The sequence below is a fragment of the Acipenser ruthenus genome, chromosome 3 (assembly GCF_902713425.1).
Source record: "Acipenser ruthenus chromosome 3, fAciRut3.2 maternal haplotype, whole genome shotgun sequence".
In the NCBI taxonomy this organism is placed as follows: Eukaryota; Metazoa; Chordata; class Actinopteri; order Acipenseriformes; family Acipenseridae; genus Acipenser; species Acipenser ruthenus.
In genome coordinates this window covers 79,470,647-79,497,809 of record NC_081191.1, presented here as the reverse complement: position 1 = coordinate 79,497,809, position 27,163 = coordinate 79,470,647, and the positions used below count along the sequence as shown (strand labels likewise).

The following is a 27,163-nucleotide window of genomic DNA, read 5'->3' as shown; positions in this document are numbered from 1 at the left end:
ATGCCGTTTAGGGTTTTGGTAGAAACTATTTATAAATTTGCTTTTTTTCTTTTTTTTTTTTAAATTGATAATTTAGCATCATCAGTACGGGTACATTAAAATATAACGTAGCACACCCCGACGGGTCGGTATATTAAACAAATTAGTTATACCATAATGCCACACGGTGGTAGTGACGCTACACAAACAGCGCAAGAAAATAATAATAATGGGGGGAAAGGAACACATCCCTAAATATGTTTTAGTAGCCTGTAACACAATCAGAGCAACTACCCGGTCGGTTAGTTATGTCGTTTTAAAAAAAAAAATAATACAAATTAACAACATTGTTAGCCTAATACATGACAAAAAACATCTGCCATAACTTTCAACATGAAGTCGGTCCTTATTTGTCCGCAGGAATATAGATTAGACAAGCATCTTATTCTTAATTTTGTGCAGAAAATCTGAAACCAAAGACCATTAAGCCTGTAACACTGTTCCTCTAAATTTGTGCAGTCTTGGACTTATGAAGCACCTGCCAACCAAGCACCCCATTTCACACATTAGTCTGTCAGATCAGCTTTCGTATCCACCACGACAAACTTGTAGTGTACAAGTGTGCCAACTGGAAGAAACCCAAGGCTGCAGATAATGGGCCCTGTACTTAAGTTGTTTCACAAGCGCAAATACATGTATCATAATACTGTGCTTCAACAAAAATCTGTGGCAGATTTGTGTGCTGTGAGTCTTTGTGACATTTGATTATTGAAACTACCATGCATCCTTATCACAGGGTAACAGTATTTGGGAGCTCACAGTAAATTGCTTGAATTTGTGTATGAAGTAGACACCAATTCTTCGTGAAACCTGCCAATTCTGAGAGCATGCTTGCCATCAATGTTAAAACCCACCTCGTAGATACCTGAAATTTAGCAAAAACCTCACTATTTTTATTAAGCAATAGTGTCCATCACTGAAGGCTCTACCGTGTGCTAGTTGACTGCCACAAGCCAAAGGCAAGCAAGCACTCACGAAAGTCAAGGTTAACTATCATAGTAGAGCCTTTGAGAGTGCACTATCACAAAGCTATATTTCTCTTTTAAAACCTTAAAAAAAAAAAAAAAAAAAAATTCATAAAAAGGATCACATATATTAGAGGAAAAAACAAAAACAAAACTATTAATAAATAACCCTTTTACTTGTCCAAACTGCTTCTAGTTTATCGGGACAGTGCCAGATATCTTAATGGAGCATTATTACTGAATTGTCAGTGTTGGCTTGTTTAAAAATGCTGTCTGCACTCCAGGTCGAGCAGGTAGGCTGCGAGTAGCTGAGTCGGCAGTTGGGGGCACAGGATGTTGCTTTTGTCAGTGCAATAGATCCAATAGAACTAAGCTTTCAATTCACTAAGTCAAAACGGAAAAGTCAGTACTTGCGCAGATTGACTTTAAATTTTATTCACAGGTGATGTGGGTATGTTCCAGTGGGCATCTATGGTCTATTAATGCCCGCTATAGCTTGAAGCAGATTGGCCGATATTGAATCATGTTCTAATCTAAATAGGGTCATTTATGTCAAAATAACACAATCAGAATTAACTTTGTAGCCATTCATTTAGCATGTTTTAGATATGTCAATATTGCAACTATATCACTGATCCCCTTTGTGCCAAGTATATAAATTACATACTTAATTCAAGATTTTTCATATTACTCTCACGGACTACCAGATCAAGTCTGGCAATAAAATGAACCTCTACCACAGTAAGTGATGGGGTACTATGAAGTAATGGAACACAGCATATACCGAATAAAAAAAAAAAAAAAAAAAAAAAAAAAAGAAAAAAGAAAAGCACACACACGGAAACTCATTTTAATACATGAGGTTTGATCCTGGAGACAAACATGGCAATTACAATCACAAAGGGATTCACTATTTCCCCAAAATGTTTTACAAGCCTAGAAGAAAAACAAAGACCACTTTTCCTTTTTTGTAAAGTTTAATTTTTAACAGACCGGTGCATGATATAGATCATCTGTGGAACATCTACAATAAAAGAAAACAAAACAAAGTTAGAACAAGTGTAAATAGTTATTACCTTTTGCTCATTTATACACTGGTCAAATGAAATTAAATTTTGGTTTTATGATATCTGAACAAGAGACCAATCCATCCAAACAAGACTTGAATAGGCAGCATTTGCCAATTTTAGAACAGTAGTTCAATATTAGTAGTTATATGGTACAATGCATACACCAAAATATGCAAGGTGAAATTTAACAGGTTTTGGTCACAGCATGTTTTAGCTCTGAAAGTCACAAAAACTAACTGGTTTTCTCAACAGCATTTATGAGTACCCACAAATTATATATTTATCACATGTAAAAGGTCACATGTGTTCATCTTAAGTATGGCAAACAATGCCAGCAACATTCCTACATAACATGATTTAAAGCACTTAATTATGCATGAATAAAAAAGCCAAAAGGGAAGTGGAATCTTAAAGCATGTTCTATGCCCAACAGCCTTCAGGAATTTACTGAAAATTGGAAAGCTTTACTAAAACCAAAAAATTGTTGCTCTTCATTTTTCAGTATCTAAAAATGAGTAAAAAAAACATTTAACAAAACTATATTTATGGTGATAATGACACTTGAGAACCAGTCTTAATAAAAATGAACATTTCACACTTTGAGAACTTTGCTTTTAGATATCATGCAACTTTTCTTACAAAAAAGAATAGCATTGCAATACCTTCTATATACATTTTGCTGCATCATAAAAATTCAAGCTACCTTGTTAGTTCATTCTCCTGATGAGTCTGTTGATCTGGTCTTCCCGGTTGCCAGCATCACCACCTTCCACAAAATGTGTGGTCTTCTTATTCATTCCACCACGTGGAGTGGACAGTTTGAAGGGCCACAAGAAGTTGTTCGCAGCCTTGAAGTTCTTTCCAACTGTGTAGATCTCATGGATTAGGTCTTCAGTACAGATGATACCACTCTTGCCTGAAATACATAATTTGTCAGAACTTGTTATCCAGCCTTTTCGGATCGAGACCTTTCGATGTTTCGCTGAAATGTGCAGAATTAAGTGCTGCAAGTGATTAAAGTAAAAACATACCAAGATTTTTCTCAATCAGGACATTGTCAACCAGAGGAATACGCTGCTTGTTGATCTTTCCGTGACCACGTTTGTAGATCAGCTCGCGTACAGACTTCAGATTGGGATAACTGGGGCATTGAATTAAAACAGTGTTATATGCATCCTCTACCAACGACATTAAAACACACACACATTACAAGTGTCATTCAGATCAGTTGTGAAACAGTATTACAGTAACTTACATAAACAGTAAGTGAAACACCAAAACAATAAGAATGTTTTGGTTTTGAAAAATGGCAACTCCATTCCTCCCAGGGAGGACTGAACCCCTGCAGTCAATATTAAGAATGTATGGTCTCATTAATAATAAACTACTCTACCATCACGTAAAGCAGTTATACAAACAAAGCATTTGCCAATAGAGAACGTACAAACTAGAACACAAGTTTCACATTTACATAGAAAAAATAGTATACTAATAAATATCTAACCAAAAATCCACCAATTAGCACAATTCCATGTCATCCAATACCACTTATTTCAGTTGCCACTTCCCAAAGATTGAGTTAACAGTTTACTCAACAGAAAACATTTGTTTCATTCTTCATTAGTATTAAGATCCACAGAAAAGATGCTGATTTCTGACCACTGTGGACTTTTGGGGGTGGCTTGTTTTTACCAAAAATAGGTATACAACATTACATTCAGAGTTGCCAGTGGGATCCTGTCCTGTTACAAATGCTAGTAACATACACCCCACGCCAGAGATGTAAATAAGTAGAACCATCACCTTAAAGTAGACCGAGACCTGTTACTTCCAGCATATGTATGTGTGACATAACATATGGATAGACAGGTTTCTCCATATATTCCCCCAAATTAAGCAAGTGAAGCTTACATGATATGTACCCACTCACCCCCATGCAATGTATGGCTCAGCAATCCTGAGCATATTGATGGAAGCCTTGTTCAACTTCACAAAGACACCGTTGAAGATCTGTCGAAGTCTGAGAAGCTGGAGCACTTTACGCACCTTGGGGCTGACACCATTAATACTGGGAGAGGGGGAGAAAAGGTGTACAATTAAACCAACACTGCAACTCACTACAATCATGTATGCTTTTTTAAAAACTATGGTTTCAGTCATTATTGGCTTAATTTCAGTTATCAGCATTGTCGATAAGATGGGGAAAAAAGTTTACACATCATTAACCATAGTATTTGAACACTGAATGTAGTCAATGTACCTTTAAACCAAACCCCTTGCTGGTATGACTAGTTCCTTCTGCACAATGCTTACCCTCGGATCCTGATCACAAAGGCCAACTTGGGTTCAGCAGGTACATAGTAGTTTCCAACTTTGCGGGCCATTCTAGACAAGCGGATCTCACGCCTATACATTTGTCTGTACTCCTTGTGGTAAGATTCAGCTCTCTTGTATATGATCTTTCTCTTCTCTTTGCGGACCTACCATCAAAGAAAAAAAAGTAACTTTATTCAAGCAGAACATTTTGACCATGATTACTACAATCAATCACTTGCAAATTAAAGCATGTCAACTGCCTACATCTTACTTTGTGCACCCTGAACATATCTGGTTTTTCCAGAGATCCTACAGTAGTTATTAGTAATTAAAATAAACAATTTGACACACCATTTAAGAAAGTACCAAGGGTTTAGACTTTTAAATTAATCCACTGTAGAATCTCGACTCAGAATAACAGTTATTCAATGTTACTGGAGTTGTTAATGGATTACTCAAACCAGTCCAAAAACAACATTACTAAATTAAGAACTTGTAATTACCGGTTAAAATTAATCTAATCACCACATACCTTTTTTTCAGAAAGCAACTTCTTGATGCGCTTGGCCTTCATGGCCGCAAAGGCCTTTCGCCTTTTCAAAAGGCTTTCGGGAACTGCAGGTACCTTCTTCTCTCTGGTAAGGAAACAGAAATTGACAGCCATTTAGCCAACTTGTACTGGGGTCGATGAAACATGCATAAGCAAAGCTCTAAAGGCAGGTCACTTAAAGGTTTACGAACTCGAGGACTTAGTCCCGCTGTTTGGCACAGGGTTGGATAAACAGAAAACAATTACCAGATTAATATATATTTTATTGTAGAATTATTTAGCACGTGGCCATTGGTGCATTGGATTTAAAACAGTAAACTGAAGTCGTGAACTACACATACGCGTATTCATGTTTGAAGAACTAACTTCTGTCTAAAGCCTTACCAAGTTGCACTGATCAGACCTGGAAAGTGTGCATATGTATATCATTTATTTCTTAGCAGACGCACTTATCCAGGGCGACTTACAATTGTTACAAGATATACCGGTAATAAGTGACTTCTAAAGTGATCATTCTGACATGTTAAACGTCAGGCTAAGAAAACTCTTTACACAGATACACTGCGTTAATGTAAACTCCGGCGAGGGAGAATATGCTCATTTTAAACAGCACACTTTCAGTACGTCAACAGGCCCGGTCAGGAGTACAGATGCACAGACAGTACCCTTAAAATTACTATATATTATTTATATATATATATATATATATATATATATATATATAGCACATATTGTTTAATGTCCCTGTACTGGTTGCTTTTAATCCGTTTTATTTCCCATAGATACATCCCAGGTTATAGCACATTTATTTTCCCTCACAGAACCAAACCAGATCATATGTATCTTTAATCTGACTTATTTGCCAGTCACTTTGCCTCAATATATAGGCTGATTAATTAATATGCGTGTATATATATATGTATTTTGCAGTGTTATTTTAATATTTGTGCATTATTAAGTGGATGCGACTGGATTCCAGAAAGAGAACAGAACTACACTTACTCTGTACCCGCCATTATCACCACCGGAAAAGAGGGCAACACGCATGCGTGCCGTGCACTTAAAGGAGTGGTCCAGCTGTAGCTGTCTGTCGAATTGCCTGATTATTATTTTTCATCAATATAATTCATTATTTATATTTGTGTAAATTATCCGGACACCAAGTGAAAATGAAAATTAAAACAATGTCAGTATTTGTACTTATACTAAAAAAAGTCAACACGCACGGGCATACTAATTTAGACGCTATCAGAAAAATAGCATGGTGGCTTTCTTTTTTGCCTGAAATGTTAATACGCGTTAAAAAAAAAATAAATAAATAAAAAAAATAACAAAAACAAAAAACCTCAAAGTTAGCAATATTAAGTGTAAGAAATGTTGTTCTTTGACTGTAATGCGTTGTAAAAAAGTAAATTAAGAAATATTCTGTTTTGGTTTTGGCAGCAAGGGGTGTGCTGCGCTGCTGTGTACCTGGGTCCTTCTCGGTGCCAGGCTGGTTTAAATAGAGAGGGTAAGCGCGAGAAATTATCAAAGTTCTGACAGCAGCTTTGGAGCAGAAGGGGGCAACAGAGGGCAGTGAAGTGTTTATACGAAACAAAGTCGTTTATTGTAGTTAAAGGGTAGAGGCATCGTGCGCTGGTATCTACATTAACTCAATTATATTGGTCAGGTTGGTGTTGCTTCTTTTGAGTATTTTAAAGAACAAGGCTTTGCTTTGCCCTGTGTTAATAACATCTCGCTGTTGAAACCTGCTGCTTGTTTAGAACAATCTTGTGAACTGGAACAAGTGCATTTTTTTTTATTGTATAACAATTTTTTTTTTTTTAATTATAATTATTTTTTAATGCGAATTGGACTTTGACAAGCTGCCGAGTCCTTGTGTTTACCGTCAAGTACAGGTTTATTTATTTATTTATTTTTTATCGTTTTCCAAAAGTTTCCGAAACTAAAACTTCTCCTTTTTAATATTTTAATATTGTTTGTATTCCGTTTCGACATATCGTACTGTAAAAATATTTTATAAGAATTTTTACTGGGTTATTTTTTTATTTTATTTTTTAAATTACAAGCATATGCATTTTTACAACTTTGGTGTCATAAGCTAGAAAGGGTTGTTTCAGGTGTCGTCTTGTGTGTGTATGTGTGTTTAATTATCTTTGTAGGTTTATGTAAAGGTGCCGTTTAGTTTCAGATATCCTTATCACTACACTGGTCAGTATGAACATCGTTGCGGAGTTTTTTCTGGTCACTTTAAAAGTGCTCTGGGCTTTCGTTGTCGCGGGGGTAAAGTGGTTCGTACGCCCCAAAGAGAAGAGTGTTGCGGGTCAGGTCTGCCTGATCACAGGGGCAGGCAGCGGGCTGGGGCGGCTCTTTGCCAAGGAGTTCGCCAGACAGAGAGCGGTTCTGGTGCTGTGGGATATCAACAGCCAAGGCAATGAGGAGACGGCGGAGATGGTCCGACAAATCTACCGGGAGATGGACAGCACTCTGCCCACAGAAGGTAAATTTAAGTTTTGCTCCAATTAATAAATCGGATTACACCAGCGGTAGGTGGTTGTAATATATTTGTATAGTTTGTTATTTATGATGATTTTAGTGATGGCTAGTGAGAACTAAATTACTTTCCCAAAACTTTATCTTTGAGTCTTTAGATCTGAAATTGCTGACCTTTTTATTGGTTATACGTTAATGCACTTTCTTTGTACTATTGTTCTTTTGAGCATACTCCGAACTCATCGGACCCCATCTGCTGCTACTGCAGCGGTATTTTTAAAGAACCGTTGCTTGTTAAATTATTAAGCCCACAGTGACTCTTTCGATGCAGCATCTGCAGATTTCTTTTAAACACACACACATATATATATATATATATATATATATATATATATATATATATATATATATATATATATATATATATATGTGTGTATATATATAATATATATATTATATATAAAATATGTAACATAATTCCACCTACTTTTCATGAGTTTATTTAATATACGTTTATTTAATAATAAAAATAAAACCACTCCATGCACATTTTGACATTATTAAAACTCGCCTTATGCAAGCTTAGTTGTTGAGTGTTGATATCAGTTGGTAAGAGGGACCAATGTATTTTGCTCTGCTCTGTTTTTTTGATATAACAGAGTACACTTTACTTAAGAGCCCCACAGACTAGAGTGTAATTCCACTGGCAGGAGAAAGTACACGTGCTCAATAAATACCTGTCAATCTGCAGGGCTGACCAGGCTTTTAGCAAAAGTAACCAGAGGTTATCTTTATTTCTCTGTGGCAATAACTTTTGCAACCTTGTTTCTACTGCCAAGAAGCTGATCTCCCAAGTTGTTTCATTTGTCATGCCAGTTACATTCCCATATTGCAGAATAGCAGTGAGGTAATTGGCTGATCCCGTGAGACTAGAACTGATTTTCCCAAGTGTTAAGTGGGGCATGGTTTAGGTTCTAATAATATGCACAAAGTTAAACCAAAGTGTCCCTTAAGTGACTTACACCTGGAGCAGATTGTGTGTTAATCCATGGTTAATAATTGTCAATCTTTCCTTTTTTTATTTTTTTTAACGCAGGTGCTGTGGATGGTGTGGAGGAGGTCCCTCCATTCCAGCCTCAGGTGTTCACCTATGTTTGTGATGTGGGCAAACGCGAGAGCGTGTACCTGACCGCGGAGAAGGTGCGACGGGAGGTGGGTGACGTTGATGTCCTTGTTAACAATGCGGGAGTGGTGTCCGGTCACCACCTTCTCGAGTGCCCCGACGAGCTCATCGAGAGGACAATGATGGTAAACTGCCACGCCCACTTCTGGGTAAGTTGCAACTTGAATGCATCTCTGCACCTTCTCTTTCTGTAATGGAAGATCAGAATTCAAACTGATGCTTATCTTGTGTGGATGCTGAGAGATACCAGTTTGTACTTTGATAATGTATAGTATAAGTTTGGTTTAACTTCCCTTTTCTCTGGCCTCTGTCAGTGAATATGGTCCATTGTACCAAATCCATCCAATACATTACAACAGCACCCTGATATCCCCCCCCCCCCTTTGTAAGATGTACTTTTATTTGTTTTACTGTCATTTGAGATTTCAGTTTTCCACTTGTATCCCTCTCCCTCTTAACTCTGTTCAGAGGTTTGTTGGTTTTTCATTTCCTTGATCCAAGTTTTCTATTTTATTGAACAATATGAAATATTCCCCCAGCAAGCCAAGTCTCTGAGGTGAAGGGTGGATTGTACCAAGGATAACACGAACATCATGACTTCATCTGAATGTTACAAAAAAATTGGTATAATAATAATAGTTGGAGATTGCTGTATGTGTTATTGAGCTTGAAAAACTGGGACAACAGAAGCCCTTTTTTATAGCAATAGTAATAGTTCATGTTAAGTATGCACCAAAGCAATTTGCCTATGATTTATACCACTTTTTGTTTGTTTAATTTTCTAGCTGCTCATACTCAACCATTTATCATACTGTTCTATGGAAATTAAACTGTATAAGGTTTTAAAAACTTTGACACGGGGAAGGGGGGGGGGGGGGGGTCTTTTGAAATACAAATTACATCCGTAGCAAGTTGTTCAGTTTTTGGAATGTGCTTCCTGTGTTGTCTTTGCTTTCTCATAATCGTACTATACTTGGCAAACAGACACATTTACTATTCACGAAGGAGAAAAGGGAAGCATTTAAAAATCAGACTAATTGGCACTGTGCATAACTTGGAGTCCTATCATAGTAAAAGTTTACAGTGCAGAATCATTACTGGGGATAGAACCACAAAGGACAAAATAAATATGCTTAAAATTGTCTGTCAGATATACATACAGCCTATGGCTTTTCAACACTCTAGGATTCTGCATACCCCATGCTGTACAGATAAGTTAATTAAGATTGAATTAACACCCATCCTCCTCTGGGACATGCCATTTGTGTTACCCCGTTCTCACTTTCACCATTTTCTAATTAAACTTTTGTCTCTAAATAACCAAGCAGTGGAAAGACTCTGCCAGGATTGTTTAGATAAGGCCTGGCCTGTTGTAGTCTTTTTTTATGTACTTTAGCAGCAGAATTGTATTCAGCATAAAACAAATCCAACATTATATTTTTATTTGAAGATATGCTTGGTAGATCTATAATTAAGTCTTGCAGTTCATCCATAACTACAAAACACCTAATGGTAAGATGTAACAGTTGGTCAGGGAAAAGGGACACCATATTGAGATTTACCAAGGACAATCCTTTAAAACGTGTTGATTGAAGACCTTAATGTTGACAGAGTTAATGCAAAAGGTGAAACAGATGATTCCACTTCTGATGATTAGAGTTAATGCTGATCTGGTTGCTTTGTAAGTTCATTAAAAAAAAGTGTAGTTGAAGTAATAAAATTAACCATACCAAATCTAAAATGTACCATGTTGCTGTAAAAGTTCAGTTCCCCATATTTAAAAAAAAAAAAAAAATAGTGGATGTAATCTGTGTGTTGTCTACACTGGTACAGTTGTGGTAGACAAGTGCTTGGATACAAAGAGATACATCAATATGTCCTGCCTGTTGACAATTAAATATATGAAATGGAATTTTGAAACAAGGATATTGTGTTATTATTTTCAGCATTCATCTGTCTTCTGTTTTCAAATAACTCCTAAAATCAGATAGTTTTATGAATGTCCTTCCCTAATGAAAAGTAAAAATGTGTAGGCAGCACATTGTTTTCTATAGACTTTTCAAACCTTAATTTCTAGGGCTTTCCGGTCTTAATTTCAAGTATGTTGTTGGATATCCAACAGACCTCCATTATGGGTACTACTAGGCCCTGTTTTCATTTTCTTTGGAACGAAACTGCTACTTATTGGATTTAAATACATTTATTTTAGGGTGCAATCACTGGGGAAGAGAAATATTGGTTTAAAAACCTTCGGGAAGTGCATCTATCTGCAACTACTTGTTCTTTTAAATGCATTTCTGAAGAAGGCACTAACTGTGTTGTGCTGAGCCAAAGTGTAGTGCAGTTGAGGTTGTGGTACCAGCTCAATCACTTTCCAGCAGGTGTAAAACTTGGTAATTCCCTGGAGAACTGTGTAGTCCCTTGTGTGAAAACCAGAAACCTGTTTGTGAATGCTCCAATATAGGTGGTTGGTTCAGAAGTCGAGTGGATTGAGAAAGTATTTTGGCCCCAGGCAAGGTCATTTTAGAAAATTGATTCATATGGCTTCAAAGCTGCAGAAGAAGACTACAAAGAAGGGGTTACAGTAGGAGCAGTTTCATAACTGTTCAAGCTGCAGGCAAAAATAGGCTGCATGAAACAGCCAGTATGCAAATTTTTTTTTAAATGTATTATATTTTTATAATTCAGCCCATATGTGATGCCTATAGTGTATCGCAGAATAGTAACATGGTTCAATCCAATGAAAGTCTTTTGCATGTGTCCCTGTTTTCCCCTTTTTAAACGTCATCCTGGAAATGTTAGGTAACACATGCCAGGGTATGAAGATCCATACATTTTGTAGGGATTTTTGATTTATTTAATCTACTAAGTAATGCCAAGTATTCCACCTGTTCTAGTAATATTTAATTAGTACGTCCTTGTAGTGTTTGAGCAGCCGCGACTTCAGCCCTAACGATGGCCCAGTGGTTGTGAGGCTTTTGTCAGATTTCGTTGAGAAAAGGCAGTGAGTGAAAGCAACAGTGAGCACTCATTCAGAACAGCCTAACAAAAAAGAAAAACACTACAAGTTCCATATTCTTGGAGAACATGGAGGTACCCTATGTGCAAAATATGCTACACTAAGGTTATCATACCAACAGAAAACAATTGTGGACTATTTTAGAAAATAGCAGGTAGGCTGTGTGTTTCTTGCAGCCACGCTTACACTGTAAACTATTTATGTACATTTAAAATTGATTTATTATTTCTTTTATTGTGTGCAAGATATGTAAAGTACTGTATGGTATCATAGCTTGTTAATGCAGCAACATGAACTATGTTTTGTGTACTAAGTAGTTTAGTAAAAAAAAAAAAAAGCATGCTAAATTCCTTTAGTTTCAACTTAAAATAATCTTATTTCTGAATTCAACAGTAATGTGTACTGGGAAGACATAACTTATTTTGTGTGCTACCGTTATTTACAGTAGCCTAAGGGCTTAAGTAAAAAAATGCACTGGGTATTCATTTGATTTTACTATTTGTATACTGTACAGTTATTCTTAATGTATTGTGTACAAAGAACACATTACAGAAATGGTATCTTAGCAAAAAGGGAAATGCATTTAAAATTGACCAGTATAAATGAGCTTTTTTTTTTCTTCCCATTTATATTTTTTAAAACGGACACTTAATTATTCCAGGTAACCTGTCATCGGTTTAGCGAGGGACAATTGTATTTTATATTTGTATAACCAGCGGAATCTAAATGAGCAAACACCACGATAATTGCAATTCTCACTTTTTATTTGTATCCCGCAATTATTATCCCGAGATTTTCGATATTGTCCCAACTCTAGAGAACCCTGGGGCTTCACCCAGGACCCAATGCACTATAAATCAAGCAAAAACAAAACTGTGATTGAATAATCCTTTTTCAATTGTAAGGTTGCTCACTGGGGTGCTATTTATTCTTTGGTCCTTTTATCTAAAGTATGTGTATTGGTATCACTAGGTCTTCAATTTGTCTTCAATCAACACGTTTTAAAGTAAAGATATTTGAGAATCCAGACAGTTTTAACCTATTTATTTTATGACTAATCACTTTTACAGTATCTCCTTTTAACACTTGTACATACAATACTGCATTGCAAGTCTTTCTACGATAGTGTATCCAAGTGCCTTTTTATTTTGTCTAAAACCTACAGTACTACCATACTTGAAATGCACTCCTGCAATAGAAAATGAAAAGTGATAATGGATCATCAAATTAACGATGCAAGGATGTCTTCTGTAAGATTGTATACCCTTGGCTTGGGTTAATTTCCTCCCATCGTTGCATAGCTGCCTTAACACAGGAAATATTTGCAACCAATTATTGTATATTGGCCAGATCCTCCCCCCACATTTTGGGGGGAAATAAACATGACCTGGAAATTGGTATACTAACCATTTGTTTATCAAGCACGGAAGAAAAAGATTTTTCCAGATGGACAGCCTCATTATTTGGATGTATGTGGTGGGAACATTTGTACTGACATAAGGGTCTGCAGGAAGCTAAGCAATTATCAGAATGTGGTTTTCTGCCAGACTCTCTCTTTCTAATAGCCAGCAGGATGTGTTTTAAGAGAAGTACTTTCTGCAGCTGTAGGTGCGTCATAGTCATCACTGATGACTTGCGTGGATAGTGATGATTTGAGAAGTAGAAAATGTATAGATGCGCATTTTGTTTTTTGATAAGGGAGTTGTTAGTTATTTAAGATCAGATTAAATACTGCTGATCACCTGTAATGTCTCAATTATCTTTAATACCAGTTTTCCAATCGCCATCTTGAGGATGGCTACATGTGTGTTGGTAATAGGGAGCTGGTGCCTGACCCATTTATCTTACAATTGGTTTCTTGTCTTGGATCTCTGCTTGATAAAGATGCCAAGTGATGGGGAACAAGGAGCCACGTCCTCCACGCAGCATTCCTGCCTTGCCAGGATAATAGGAGCATCCGGGCAGAAGGCTGGGGCGGGGGTCATACTTGAGTGCTTTCATCGAGTGGTCTCGTGCACCTGTATTCCAGTCATCTGTATTGCTCATTATTTGACTCAATGCTGTTTATATATTTAAATTCTACTTTAACGAGCCATGCTGATCTGTGTCTTTTGTTCTTGTGTGCATGCTCATTTAACAGTTCATTCTACAGTTAATTTTCCTTTGTACTTGGTCCAGCATTATTCCGTGTTTCAGAATTTATAGGAAAATAAGTGTGGGAAATGCACCCATTCTAGTAATGCCAACGGCTTTTTCTTTTTTTTTTTGGTATATAATCTATTCTTATTTAGATTATGTTCATGCCGACAAAGTTCATTTTAAGCCAAGGCTTTCTCTGGAATTTACTGGCTCTCTCCACTCAAGATACAAGAAGATCTATGCTTTAACTTTATTGATGTGTTTTCCGCAGCATTTCTACATGAACTCAGTAAGACAATCTACATGCTGTGTTTTAGTTGTACTTCAGAATGTTTATGCGGAGAACAATATAATGAACCCTTAAACTGCAAATGTGTCATTCTTTCCTGTATCCACCATTAATTTCAGAAGATCTAGTGTGTTTGGTTTGTTTTCCCAGTTTGTCTCTTTTAATAGAGGGGTCTAATTAGTAGCCATCTGGTTTGTCTTAAACAATATTTTCACATGTTCCTGTTGAATGTACAGTTGCACTAATTTAGGGTGACACCACAGCTGTGAGATTCTTTGTGCTGCAAAACCCACTTTAGTTTGTCTCAATTAGGAAACGCAACAGGGACGTAACCATGGAGTGGTGAAAGAAGCAGTTTGGTGTTGGGAGTTAATTTAGCGTAAACGGAAGCGTTGAGAACCAATTACAAAAGCTATGAACTAAGAAATAAACTCCTGTTTGGCTTCACACATTTAGTGTCCATGAGGTCATTAGGGCTATAGTGACACACTGGCTTTGTCATGAGAAGCATTGGCTTTAGTAGACTCGTTTTGAGCCAGTGGCATTCCTCGCTTTTCTACTAATTTACTAACTAATGCCAGTGATTAATTGTAACTCGTTGTGGCAAAGTTATGTATGTTTTTTGTTTCTCGTATAAAAAGGAGCTGTTTTGTTACTGCCATAGCCATCGTTTTTTGACATGCTGAATAATTTGAGTGGTTATAGAAACTATCTTGTGTACTGTTTCTTAATGGTTCTTTTGTCACCAGTTCCAGTGTGCTGAACCAGGTAATGGAGCTCAATTAGTCCTTGTATGAGAGATTGGAAGCCAATAGGTTGGGAGATTCCATGGGCACTTGTTGACTTTTTTTTAAACCAATTAAACTCTCAAAAGAATGGCAAAGGACCAGAGTAAAAAATGTAATTTTTGTGAAACCTGTTTTATCTGTCTTGTTTCTTGAATGCATCGCTGGATAATTGATCTGGCAGATCTCTTGCTGTAACTGTGTTGCTTCTCTTATACCTACAAACTCAAACAGGGGTAAAGTTATTCCTGTTTCTGAGTTGGTATAAAAATGTTAAAGGAACTGGGGGGCTCTTAACAGTCTACACTTCTCACTGCTGTAATGTGTTACACTTTAAGATTATATAGAATGAAAACATAATACCTGAGTATCAACTAGAGGTTAGCATGTATAGATTATAATGAATCTGGTAGTACTCCTATATACTGTGTGTAAGCATTTTTTTTTTTTTTTCATTTTGTCCCAATTGTACAAAAATCGTGCTTGTGGTTACTAGCCACAGAATTGTCTGTGTTGGAATTGTTGTTGTTTACTATTCTGGCATCAGTTTGTGCTTATTGTTGCCAATTTTCTTTATCCTGAATTTCACTTTTTTTTCATTCATTAGACCACCAAGGCATTCCTTCCCAAGATGCTGGAGATGAACCATGGACACATTGTGACAGTTGCCAGTTCACTTGGATTGTTCAGCACTGCTGGTGTAGAGGTTAGTTATCTGAAACTCTGTAGGCTTCCATCACTGTCCATCTGTAATTGTTGTTTTAACACTGTCCAATTAGTCCTTTTAGAAACCACTGGAATTCTCTTGCTAGAACTAGTAAGACCTCACCTAGAATATTGTGTTCAGTTCTGGTCACCTCGCTACAAAAAAGATATTGCTGCTCTAGAAAGAGTGCAAAGAAGAGCAAACAGAATTATCCCGGGTTTAAAAGGCATGTCGTATGCAGACAGGCTAAAAGAATTGAATCTGTTCAGTCTTGAACAAAGAAGACTACGCGGCGATCTGATTTCAAACATTCAAAATCCTAAAAGATATAGACAGTGTCAACCCAGGGGACGACTTTGACCTGAAAAAAGAAACAAGGACTAGGGGTCACAAATGGAGATTAGATAAAGGGGCATTCAGAACAGAAAATAGGAGGCACTTTTTTACACAGAGAATTGTGAGGGTCTGGAACCAACTCCCCAGTAATGTTGTTGAAGCTGACACCCTGGGATCCTTCAAGAAGCTGCTTGATGAGATTCTGGGATCAATAAGCTACTAACAACCAAACGAGCAAGATGGGCTGAATGGCCTCCTCTCGTTTGTAAACTTTCTTATGTTCTAGTTGTGACCTTGTTGCAAGTCCAGGTTAAAATATGTAAAGGGCTGTGTGGTGGTTGTTGTTGGGTGTTTTTTTAAATATAAAAACGGAATTACAATCCATTAATTCCCTCTTCTCAGAGTCTTGCATGTCTGGTATCCTATGCTTAAACTCTTACTTCATTTTTACAGACCACATAATCAAATCCATTAGCCATTAAAGAGTTAGGATTCCACAGTTAATAGCAATGTTTGGAATGGTTATCTAATTTTACTGGTTGGAGAATAATTGTATCGATTGATAAAGATGTGACGCAATAACTACAGCATATAATTTTGAATTGGAAACATTAGCAAGGCCTAGTACTTTATGCAAGAGTGATGAATCCGAGAGATACCAATGTGGGGAACTTCCTAGAAGGGAGGTACAGCCTATTACATTTAGGATGGAATACCTGCTCAACAAATGTTGGGCACTAATATTAAAATAGTAACATGGAGTGTTTAACGGTCTTAATACATGTTAAAAGGAAAAACTACTAACCTACCTTAAACATATAAAAAAGCTGAAATTTATATTTTTTACAAGGAACACATTTGTTGAAACAAGATGTACACATTCTCCGACAGCTGTGGTTGGGGTCCTACTAATGTGGAGTATAAATACTTTTTGCAAAGTCAATCCAGAAGGAAATGAGTGACAACAAAGGGTGTCTTGATATTATTGGCAACAGTAAACATCCATAATTTAATTCTAGCAAACTTTTTTATATGCGCCGAATGTGGTGGACTCAGGGTTCTTTTGCTAATGTAGGGACACTTATTGTGGAGCTGGGAGACCTGCCTGTAGTTTTAGGGGGAGATTTCTACTAGACCCAGGACTTATTTCTGGATAAAATCAACACCAGGGAATACCAAATCCAGTAACTGTAATGCTCTGGCAGAACTAAGCAGAGAGTGAAGAAAGTGTCGTCTACAATTGACTGTTTTTTTAAACTCCAAAACTCTAGTTCCAACATATGGAAGTAATCCTTCTGCAGAAAAACGTCATAAAATGACAAAAGTGAAATTTCAGATTAATTCAATTTATAATAAAGCAGACTAGGCACTATACAGATTAAAACAAACCCATTACGAATAGGGGGGCGGGGGGGGGGACAGCTACATACAGAATACTTCTATAAATGATATCAATCAGAATCAAAAGCAGGAACGCTAGATTTATAACCTTTTCCAGCTTGAATTACTAAAGCTTAATTTAGAACAAAGATATTTTTTTGAACAAAAAATAATAGAAGGGGAGATTACAGAAGCAATAAAACCAATGTCAACAGGGAAGACGGTCTGCCTAGTGAATTTTACAAGCGGTTGTGAGATATTCTTACCCCAGTCCTGTGTGAGATTTACAGTGAAACCTGGGACAGAGGGATATTACCCACTAGCATGAATAGTGCAATAATAACACTTCTACCAAAACCCGGAAGAGACATTCTGGAATGCGGAAGCTACAGGCCGATTTCTCTACTGAAGGTAGATTATAGAATTAACCAAGGTTGCCGCTATAAGACTAAATAAAATTATACATATGTTGGTTAAACCAGACCAAGTAGGCTTTGTGACAGGGAGAAATGCCTCTGGCAATCTGCAACAGTTAGCGCATTTGATATGGGAGGTCAGGGACCTAGGTGACCCAGTAATGTCCTTGGACGCAGAAAAGTTTTTCCACAGGGTTGAATGAAGGTATCTCCATCACACTGGACACCTTTGGATCTTTGGATTTGGCCCTTCGATAAGGGGGCTCTATGGTAACCCATGTGCAGTAGTTTTAACAAATGGACTGCTCTCCCTCGCTTTCTCACTGGGTAGGGACACAAGGCAGAGCTGCCCTTTATCCCCCCCCCCCCCTTCTTATTTATACTCGGTTTTTGATTTGAGCTTTAGCAAGGTAATATGTGCAGTTTGACCATAGTTGAAATTTGATTAGTTTGCGGCGACAATGTAGCGACTTGCTTTGCACAAACTTGATAGACAACCATGCCAAGGCTATGTATGCAAAGTTGTGTTTCAATCGGCATAACTGGTTTCAGAGAAGAAGATGTCACAATATTTTTGACAAATCCAATATGGCTGCCAAACCATGTGACCAATCAACTTGAGTTGAACAAATCTAAATATAGGCCATAAGGGTAGTATGTGCCCCAAGTTTCACATCTCTACCATAAACGGTTTTGGAGAAGGAGATTTTTTTAAATGGGCCAAAATTCACGAAAAATCCAGTAAGGCTTCCAAACCATGTGACATATGACCTTTGTTTTCGCTCTGACACAACTTCCCATAGGCCTCTACCACCACTCTTTGAAAATTCACGAGTCTACAACATTGTACCTTAAATGAATACTGCAATACTGATTGGCTCACGGCAGCCATGTTTTTTATGTAGCGAGATGCCTTGAACAAAGTTGATAGACTACCTTGCCAAGGCTATATATGCAAAATTTCGCTTAAATTGGCATAACAGTTTCAGAGAAGATGACGTTTGAATATTTTTTTACAAATCCAATATGACTGCCGAACCATGTGACCGATCTACTTCTCTTGAACAACCGTAAATCTAAGCCATGAGGGTAGTCTATTGCACTTTTAAAAATGAGTGAAAAACTAAAGGATTAAATAACAGATGAATAAAGAAAAATAAATAATTAAGGACTACTGTAGCTCTTAAACATCTCATTACAAAAATGCAAAAAACTAAGTTTTGAAAGCTTTGAGCCATGCTTAATATACAGTATTTGAAAGTATATATTAATGCTGTTGCAATCAGTATTGTTTATAGTGATGTATAAAATAAATGTGGCATTCAACCTTTTTAAAATGAGTGGAGTTTCATGGAATTAAATTCTTTTTCCTTTAATTCCAATTCTGTATCCTGAAGATTTTTTCAATTGAAATTCAAATTCAAATTCTTGAGTTTACCAACGCATTTGGAATTGACCCCAACCCTGACTTTGACTGAGGATCTGATAAGCATTTACTATATTTTTTCAAGCTTTAAAACAAGATGCAATTGATTTCAGTAAATAGTAAATTCATCTTAAATACCAAATAAGAGTTTACTTTATTTAACATGGTTTATAGTTTACTAGCAGTCATTTGATCCCGTTTTCAGAGTTTGTAGCATGCAAAATATTATTATTATTATTATTATTATTATTATTATTATTACAGAAAATATTGGATTTGCTATGCTATATTTAAAAAAAAATAATAATAAATAAATAAATAAAATCTTGTAGCACAGTAATAATAATAATGACAACGTGTTGGACCTGGGGCACTTCATAATATACAAAGTGTTTAAAACAGCAGCCGGTGTATTAAAATTAACTTTACCGGTTACACTTTCAGTGAGGTTAAAATACTCGCAAGTTGATTGCATTTGTTCAGCAATTGATACCCATGCGTTCTCCTTTTTTATCTGATCTTTATAATCAGCTCTATTGACTGCATATACGCAGGGGTAAACACTGAGCAGCTTCTCGACAAACAACCGGTCATCCATTTTAGTGTTGTGATAACCATAGTGACGAAGTACAGTTGATTTGAACTGTCAGCGACTGCAGTTTGAGCAGGGCGGTTGCCGGTAGAAAGTATAAACTGCACGGCGACACGACAGCGATGATCGCAGGTCGCCTTGCTCTTCAACGACAGTCGAGCGATGGTATATAAACCGGCCTTAACACTTTGAATGCCACATTGTTTTCCCATAGAATGTTGTCTTTCACCAACATTCCATGTGATTTTAGTAAGTGGTTTTATATGTCCTTGAATATCTAAAAGAAAAAATGATACAACAAAAGAACAAAAGGATGCTATGTTCCCTACTAGTTTATCTAACAAAGACACATTTGAGTCATTAATTGGCCTTCAAGTTTTTGTTTTCAACACAAAGTTCTACACACTAAAAATTGGGACGTTAGTCTGGACAGTATGAGCTTGTCAGTAGCCTAATATTCATTCACAAGTCTGATAACTATTTTCTGCAGTTACCTCAAATGTACAACATGGGAACAGTGATTCAAATGCTTGCTAATACTTTATTTTTTGTTATAAAGTATAGTCAAATAGAATGAGTGTAAATTACACTTCTAACAAAGTGTGGCCATAAAGAATAAAAATACTGTACCTTTAAAGATATGTAAGTAGATCTGTGTAAGCCATACAAATATAATGCAACAATACAAGAAAATCGTAGAGTTTGTTTATGTCTTCATTTGGTAGATCTGTAGAACAAATATGATTACACTTGTATACAATACAGTTGTTTTTTTGTTTTTTTTGTTTGTTTTTCCTCTCTCCTACCTCTTCCTGTCTCACTAGCTAAATTGTCCTGAGGATCACAACTTTCAGGCTCACTATCTTGGTAGGCAAATAGAAGACCAACAGCCTGCATTGCAGTGTATTTTTTTGTCATTATAAAAATAAACAAGAGGAGTAATTCAAGACTAAATAGACAGCACTGCTAGGGCGATATTATTTTCATCAGCAAAAATAATTTCCAGCATTTTCACTAATTTTTTCGGAACTGTTTTTGCCGTTCTGTGGTAGCATTTTTATTTGTAAAAAATAATCCACACATTTAAATAATATTTGATTTTATTGTAAATAAATCAGAAAAAAACATGTAAACATTACTTCAATTAATTTAGCAGTAAGCATTTTTTTTTCTCATTAACAGCGGTTTTACATGTAAAGAATGACATACAATAATATTTATACTATCTTAACAGAAGCTGTTTATAAAAATCTTAAGTAAATTTAATTAAGTAAATATCAGAAACTAACCTCAATTCTTAAACGAGAGAGAGAGAGATGCTGACGGACTGTATGGAAAATTGGTCTTATCACTTCACAGTTCAAGCACCGCCTCCTTCTCTGTTTTGTTTGGTTGTCAGCAACATCACTTTTATATGTGATTTGCTAAAAAAAAAAAAAAAAAAAAACACTTGAATGACAGCATATATTAAATAATAGACCAACCGAAAGCAGAAGTTGTGGCGCTTCTTGTGGTGACAGTTTCTTCAAGTTTCTTTTGTTGTTTTAGCCTACAGCTTCTGTTTATTAACAGTACAGCGGTCTGTCGCAAATGCACACCACTGGCACAGAGCTGCTGGCATTCAAAGTGTTAAGTGTACAAAAACGTACCCGCCACTGTGGCGTATAAGTATGTGAAATTTACCTGCCACAGACCAAATTAGCCCATGTTTGGCAGGTGTTTATTTCAAACCCTGCACCGTTATGAAAGTAGTCTATTACTTTTGTTAATTTTATAGCTAGCCATAAAGGGAGTTTCATTATTCTTGGAAAGTGGTTTCCTCTGAATGGTTTTAGATTGCAGAATCAAGGATCAGCAATGCATGTTCGTGTTTTTCTTGAGCCTTTTTGAGGTGTTTTCTTAACAACTTTCTGTTTTCTTAACTCTGTTTTCATTTCATAAGTATCCTTTCCGTGAAGCTTAATACTACTTAAAAGGAAAACTCCCCATATTGTTTCTTTTTACTCTACTATAGTTTAATACTTTCCAGAAACCCTGTTGAAAGCTGTGCATGTTCTGTACTTTTTTTGACTGCAATTAGAACAGGCAATCGGACCTCCTTTATTCAATAATGTGTATTCAGCATACATCTGTGTTTGCAAAAGCCTCTTTGAAGATTATTTCAGTGCTAAACCACACCAAAAAGCTACCCACTAATATGAACCTTCCCTTAACATACAAAAAGAATAAAGCTAATGAAACTAAATGTGATGTCATGAGTCTTTTATCTGTGGTGGCGGGGGCAGGCAGTTTCTTTTAGCACTAAAATACCCTCTCTCTCTCTCTCTCTGCATTACTTCTTATTTATTTCAATTTGTTTCTTTTAGGATTACTGTGCAAGTAAATTTGGTGCTGTGGGATTTCATGAATCATTAAGTCATGAGCTGAAGGCTACTGAAAAGGATGACATTAAAATGACCCTAGTCTGTCCATACCTGGTAGACACTGACATGTTCCGAGGCTGCAGAATCAGGTAAGGGACAGTTTAACACCCATTTGTCATTTAATTCTAAGGTTATCTGTGTGGTTGTGTGTGGGTCTGTACCCCCCCCCCCCCCCCCAAGGTTGGAACATCTAAATTGGTTTCTCAAGAATGGCATGAGTCTTTTTAAGTCTCTGTAAAAGATTGGGCCCCACAGGCTGACTAAATAGATTTGGGTTGCCACTTGTGTTAAGGAAAACTACTAAGGATGATAAACCATGTCAGAAAGGTCTCCTTCACATTGAATTGAGAAGAAATGTGTAGTCACCCACTGCACTTTAAAGTATACAGAAGCTGTGAAAGCAGTTATTCAAGTCAGCAAGCGATTTTAGGACCATTCTATTTTTATAATCCAAGGGATTATTACAACAAGTAGAGATAATACTTCTCCTTCACAGCACCGCCTGGTCCCACCATTGCAGTTTATGGTATTTAGGGATGAGTATGTGATTGGCTGAGTGTGTGGTTGTAAATGTAATGACTAAACTTGTTTTAATATCGACAGGTTAAAGCTGTGGTAATAAGACAGACCACAGGACTTTGCCATGCATGAGTTCTATATGGAACCTTTCAGAAAATGTCTAATCTGATACTTGCATATTCATGAAAAGGAAAGTGTCCCTGGACTAAAAAAATAAAAACGTAGAACGTAAAACCAGTTATAAATTAACCCTAAGTTTGAAGTCTAAGCAGTGTATCTGAGTAATGATTTATATATAAAGGGGGTAAAAGTGAAGCTGGTTTAATGATCTGAAGCATAGTACAAGTATTTATTTATTTTTTTGCTCCACTCATGCAGCCAAAGGACACATGTAGGTCATGGTGGTTTCCTCTTTTCATGATGCTGAGGGGTGTACTATATCTTCCCAACATACTACTTTTTGAATGCCCCAGCTCTATAAATGGAAAGCCCTTGAGTTAAAACCCCTAGCATGAATTACAACAACAAAAGGAATTCATGAGTCTCACTGAACCAGGCATAAATACCCCCTATACCTATCGCAACAGGTGTCTGTGGTGGTAAGGTATTATTGCTGGCCTGACATTGAAACTATCTTGGAATTACCCACATTGCTTTGTTTGCTGATTTCTCACCCCATTTTTAAACGATTAAAGGACTGATTGTCCTTAACAAGGAATTTCCCCTCCATATTTACTGTAAAGTTAAGTGTACACCAGTGGGAAATGCACTTAGTGTTTTGACTTTGTTTTGGTTTCTATTCGTTTTAGATTGTGCAAGTTATCGGACATTTCTTTCTTTTGTCATTTTTTTTTTTCTTCTTTTTACTAAAGGTGAAAGTGACTTCTTGTATTTCCTTATGGGTGTCTGTGGTGGTGGTGGTATGAGTGGGTGTTTTTTTTTTTTCTTCTTGCCTCTTCCTCCTCTCCCTAGTATAGTTACCCATTTACACATCAATGACCTTTATTCACCATGCATTGCATGAAAGAATGTTGTCCCTGTGTATGTGTGTTTGGATACTGGCAGTGGGATTTGTAGAGACCGGTATTACCATTGTATGCTTCAGATAGACCACCGTATTAACAGTTACGTGATGTCATCCATTTTATTCTTGCTAAACTGTACCTTTTTTTTTTTTTTTTTTTTCTTCTTTGAAATCCAAACACCTTTTACTGTCCACAGTATGTACTTTCATCTTGAAGAATGACTTACTAAGGTTTGGATTTCTCTTTTTTTTTTCAGAAAAGAAATTGAACCTTTCCTTCCACCACTGAAGTCTGAGTACTGTGTAAAACAAGCCATGCGGGCGATCCTAACGGATCAGGCCATGATCTGTACGCCTCGTCTCATGTACATGGTCAACTTCATGAAGAGGTGAGCATTGTTCTCAACCACAAAATAATAGACTTTATTACCATTGGCATATCTGTCGAAGAATGGTCCAGAGTAGTGTTTAAAAAAAAAAAAAATGCATAGAGTAAAATGACAAATTTGAGGAACCCTAAGATAAGCAAGATTTCTAATTTTCTTTAATCCATATATTTCTACAGATTCTTGCAAATTGTGGCAATCCTATATCTTCCTACAGGCACTGGCTCTTTTGGTAGCATAGAAAATGCAAAATAATGTTTTTTTTTAAACATATAATTTTTTTTTTTCTCTCCTTGCAGCATCCTGCCTTTTGAAGCAGTTGTGTGTATGTATCGTTTTCTGGGAGCAGACAAATGTATGTATCCATTCATCGCTCAAAGAAAACAGGCAATGAACAATAATGAAGCTAAAAACTGAATCTAGACTAGACTGCTGGTATTCCTAACAGGAGCAGAGGGGTAAACCACTGAAGGTCTGTTATCAGAGACTGAATCATTACCAGTGCACATGCATTGGACAGATGCAAAGGTTTACTATATTCTCCTGGGGTGGGGGGAAGCTGTGTAATTTTTTTTTTTGTTTTGTTTTGTTTCTGGTTTTGTATAAGAAACTTACCTTTTTATTATATACTGTAAACTTATTAGTTGACAAATGTTTGGAAATTATGCAAACAAATTGTTATTCAAAAGGTATGTTAAATGTTATTTACTTAGTGTAGTCACCAGCACATTTTGTAGTGTCTATGTGGTAATATACAGTATGTTACTGTATAAATCAATCTAGTCACTTTAGTTTTTGTAGACATGCACTGTAATTTACTGTTTTCTTCACTGCCACAAATTATGTGAGAATTGTTCAATATCAAGCATGTTGCCACTCTTGCTTTGTATACTGCAAAATGGATCATCCGCATTGACAGAGTAACCTGGAACACTTAAACCTAAAAGTATATCAAACAAACAAACAAACCCCTGATCGTTGTACTGCAGCAAGGACCTTTTTTTTTATATATGTAAAAGTAAGCATTGAAAGGACATTTTGGTAGAGGTCTATCAAAAGTTTATTTTACTTTCATCAGCAAGCATCCTTTTACTTTTGTATCCCTACAGTAATTTAAAATGTGCTGCTGTATTTAGGAGGTAGGGCATTTGATGCTAAGGATCGAACATTCCTTTTGCTAAAAGTTTGCCCGTGCAAGCATTGTGCATATGTGTGTCAAATCAAATCTGCAGTATTGAAGCCTACAGCTCTGCTGATGTGTGCCTGGGGTAGGTGGGAATGAAATATATAGGTATTGGATGAACATCCTAATAAGATTTTAAGCAACTTTGATCATTTTAATTTAATTTATTTTGCTGCTGTTTTTATAGAGCATAAGTTTACAGTTCATGTATTGGCCTCCTTAACCTTGTGTTCAATACAAAAAACTAAGTGATAAATCTTTCTTGTTTTTGGTTGTTGATATGGTCAAGGTGTCTTGTTGTGGTTCAATGCACCATTCTTTCACCTCCAAAGGCTCTAGTTGTGAACTTAAGGTATAAGTCAGTAGTAACACATTCTCAGATCTTTTCATTTTGGACAATTTACTAGTTTTCTCAAAACCATTATTTTTGTATTGAGTTGTACTAACTAAAAATAAAACTTCAAAGTAGTCCTGAAAACTGAGTTCCTTTCTGATCATGGGAGATGATGACCTGCCACAAAAGGGCTTCGGCCACTAGCCCTGTCAATCCATTATATACAAGTAATTTCCAAAAAATATGAAATTATAATTAAAGATATGCCCCCCAAGTACCCGCTCAAGACACTAGAAAATTACGTAAAAATCCTATTTTGTTTTGAATCTATATCCACTTTCGCAGTATTTATTAGTCATGTGAATTGTCTGTCCTATTAGTTGTTGATGATACAAAACTTTTTTGTAGGAAGTGACAATAAGCTTACTCAATGAAAATGTGAATTGTTTTCATATGCCAATATTGTTTGAACCATCTGTTGGGTTACCCATGAAATAGCAATGTGAAACTTGATCTAAAGATCATTTTGTTATCCACTGTCTGTACCAGGAAAGTTAATAAAACATTTTCAAAATCGGCATGCTTTTATGAAACCACAAAACCCACCGGAATTGTAACTTCTTTCCAATAATACTGATGTATTCCTTTTTTTTCCCCTTCATTGACAGTAAGAGCCTAAAATTCTACCTCTATCAATTTGTAGGCCATTCATTTACAGTAAGATATTGTAAGCCTTCTTTTTGTAATTGTTAACTTTGTAGGGACTGCTCTTTTAGCAGAGTACTATATGTGGTTGTTTTAAATGTTTAGTGGAACAACCTAACTTAAATTAATAAAAATGATTTAGACAAAGACATTTTGTTATGCTTTTTCTTTTTTGTAAGCAAATAAAGTATGGAAATTACAATATCTGCCAAGTTCCAGGATTATCGCTCCATCTTATAATGGGCTGAACTGGAAAGAATGGCCTTATGTTCCACACTGGAAACCAAGTAGACATCAAAGCAGACCACAGTCTAAACACTTCCCATCCTTTTTGTCTGAAAATGATTCTCCATGCAGACCAGTTGTTTGGCAATCAGTCTTCACTGCCCTCCAACTGAGTCTGAATCTGTGCAGCGCACTAATACAGAGCAAGCACTATGAAGATGTCTGGTGTAAGATCTTCCTAAATACTACTCTATATAAAGATAAGTCAAAGCTATCAGAGGGTACTATTAAACACCAGCACTCAGTCCAAGCAGCCCCTACTGCTAATAGAGAACACATTTGTATCCCCCCAAAAAAGCAGCTATAATGGGGTGGGGTGATGCAGGGTGGGGGAATACAATGTTTATCGCCACATGTAGATGGCAGAAACTGTAATATAGAAGTTTTATAATGTAGTTGTGTTAATTAGTAATTTCTTCTCTTGCAGGAAAATTAATTTTATAAGTAGCGTTCCTTTATGTCTAAATGTGAAAAGGCTGCTTTGCAAACGCTTGACTTCTGAGAGGCAAAATGTTTCCAAGGCATAATTACAACTGACCTTTACAACTTGTTTTCATTTGCCAGTGTGTTTAACATTTTTTTGAAGCCTGTAATTGGCTA

General features: G+C 36.4%; 2 protein-coding genes and 1 non-coding gene across 3 annotated transcripts; 1 reads left to right on the top strand and 2 right to left on the bottom strand.

The window, feature by feature from the left end:
* Positions 1-1,838: 1,838 nt before the first annotated feature.
* LOC117394653 (large ribosomal subunit protein uL30-like) lies at positions 1,839-6,061 on the bottom strand. The gene is made up of 7 exons (XM_033993041.2): positions 5,943-6,061; positions 4,923-5,025; positions 4,388-4,554; positions 4,005-4,142; positions 3,106-3,215; positions 2,778-2,990; positions 1,839-2,028 (listed from the first exon to the last, which is right to left on the bottom strand). Exons 1-6 carry the CDS (start codon positions 5,954-5,956, stop codon positions 2,782-2,784), a joined length of 741 nt encoding a protein of 246 aa, XP_033848932.1. The 5' UTR covers positions 5,957-6,061; the 3' UTR covers positions 1,839-2,028; positions 2,778-2,781.
* On the bottom strand, positions 4,218-4,306 carry LOC117395086 (small nucleolar SNORD12/SNORD106). The gene has a single exon (XR_004543463.1). It is a non-coding gene; the product is annotated as a small nucleolar SNORD12/SNORD106 (small nucleolar RNA).
* Positions 6,062-6,451: 390 nt separating the features above from the next.
* LOC117394652 (retinol dehydrogenase 10-A) lies at positions 6,452-26,425 on the top strand. The gene is made up of 6 exons (XM_059017261.1): positions 6,452-7,440; positions 8,530-8,765; positions 15,456-15,554; positions 22,071-22,216; positions 23,928-24,059; positions 24,356-26,425. The coding sequence occupies exons 1-6, from the start codon at positions 7,158-7,160 to the stop codon at positions 24,471-24,473; spliced, it is 1,014 nt and encodes a 337-aa protein (XP_058873244.1). The 5' UTR covers positions 6,452-7,157; the 3' UTR covers positions 24,474-26,425.
* The last annotated feature ends 738 nt before the right edge of the window (positions 26,426-27,163 follow it).

Excerpts from the sequence above, each read along its gene's own strand:
- LOC117394653 (XM_033993041.2), bottom strand. Across the intron at positions 4,555-4,922 it reads AGTTGCTTTCTGAAAAAAAG|GTCCGCAAAGAGAAGAGAAA; the intron begins GTATGTGGTGAT and ends CTTTGATGGTAG. Across the intron at positions 3,216-4,004 it reads GAGCCATACATTGCATGGGG|TTATCCCAATCTGAAGTCTG; the intron begins GTGAGTGGGTAC and ends TCAATGCCCCAG.
- LOC117394652 (XM_059017261.1), top strand. The coding sequence starts at position 7,158 with ATGAACATCGTTGCGGAGTTTTTTCTGGTCACTTTAAAAGTGCTCTGG. Across the intron at positions 7,441-8,529 it reads CAGCACTCTGCCCACAGAAG|GTGCTGTGGATGGTGTGGAG; the intron begins GTAAATTTAAGT and ends TTTTTAACGCAG. Across the intron at positions 8,766-15,455 it reads ACTGCCACGCCCACTTCTGG|ACCACCAAGGCATTCCTTCC; the intron begins GTAAGTTGCAAC and ends TTCATTCATTAG.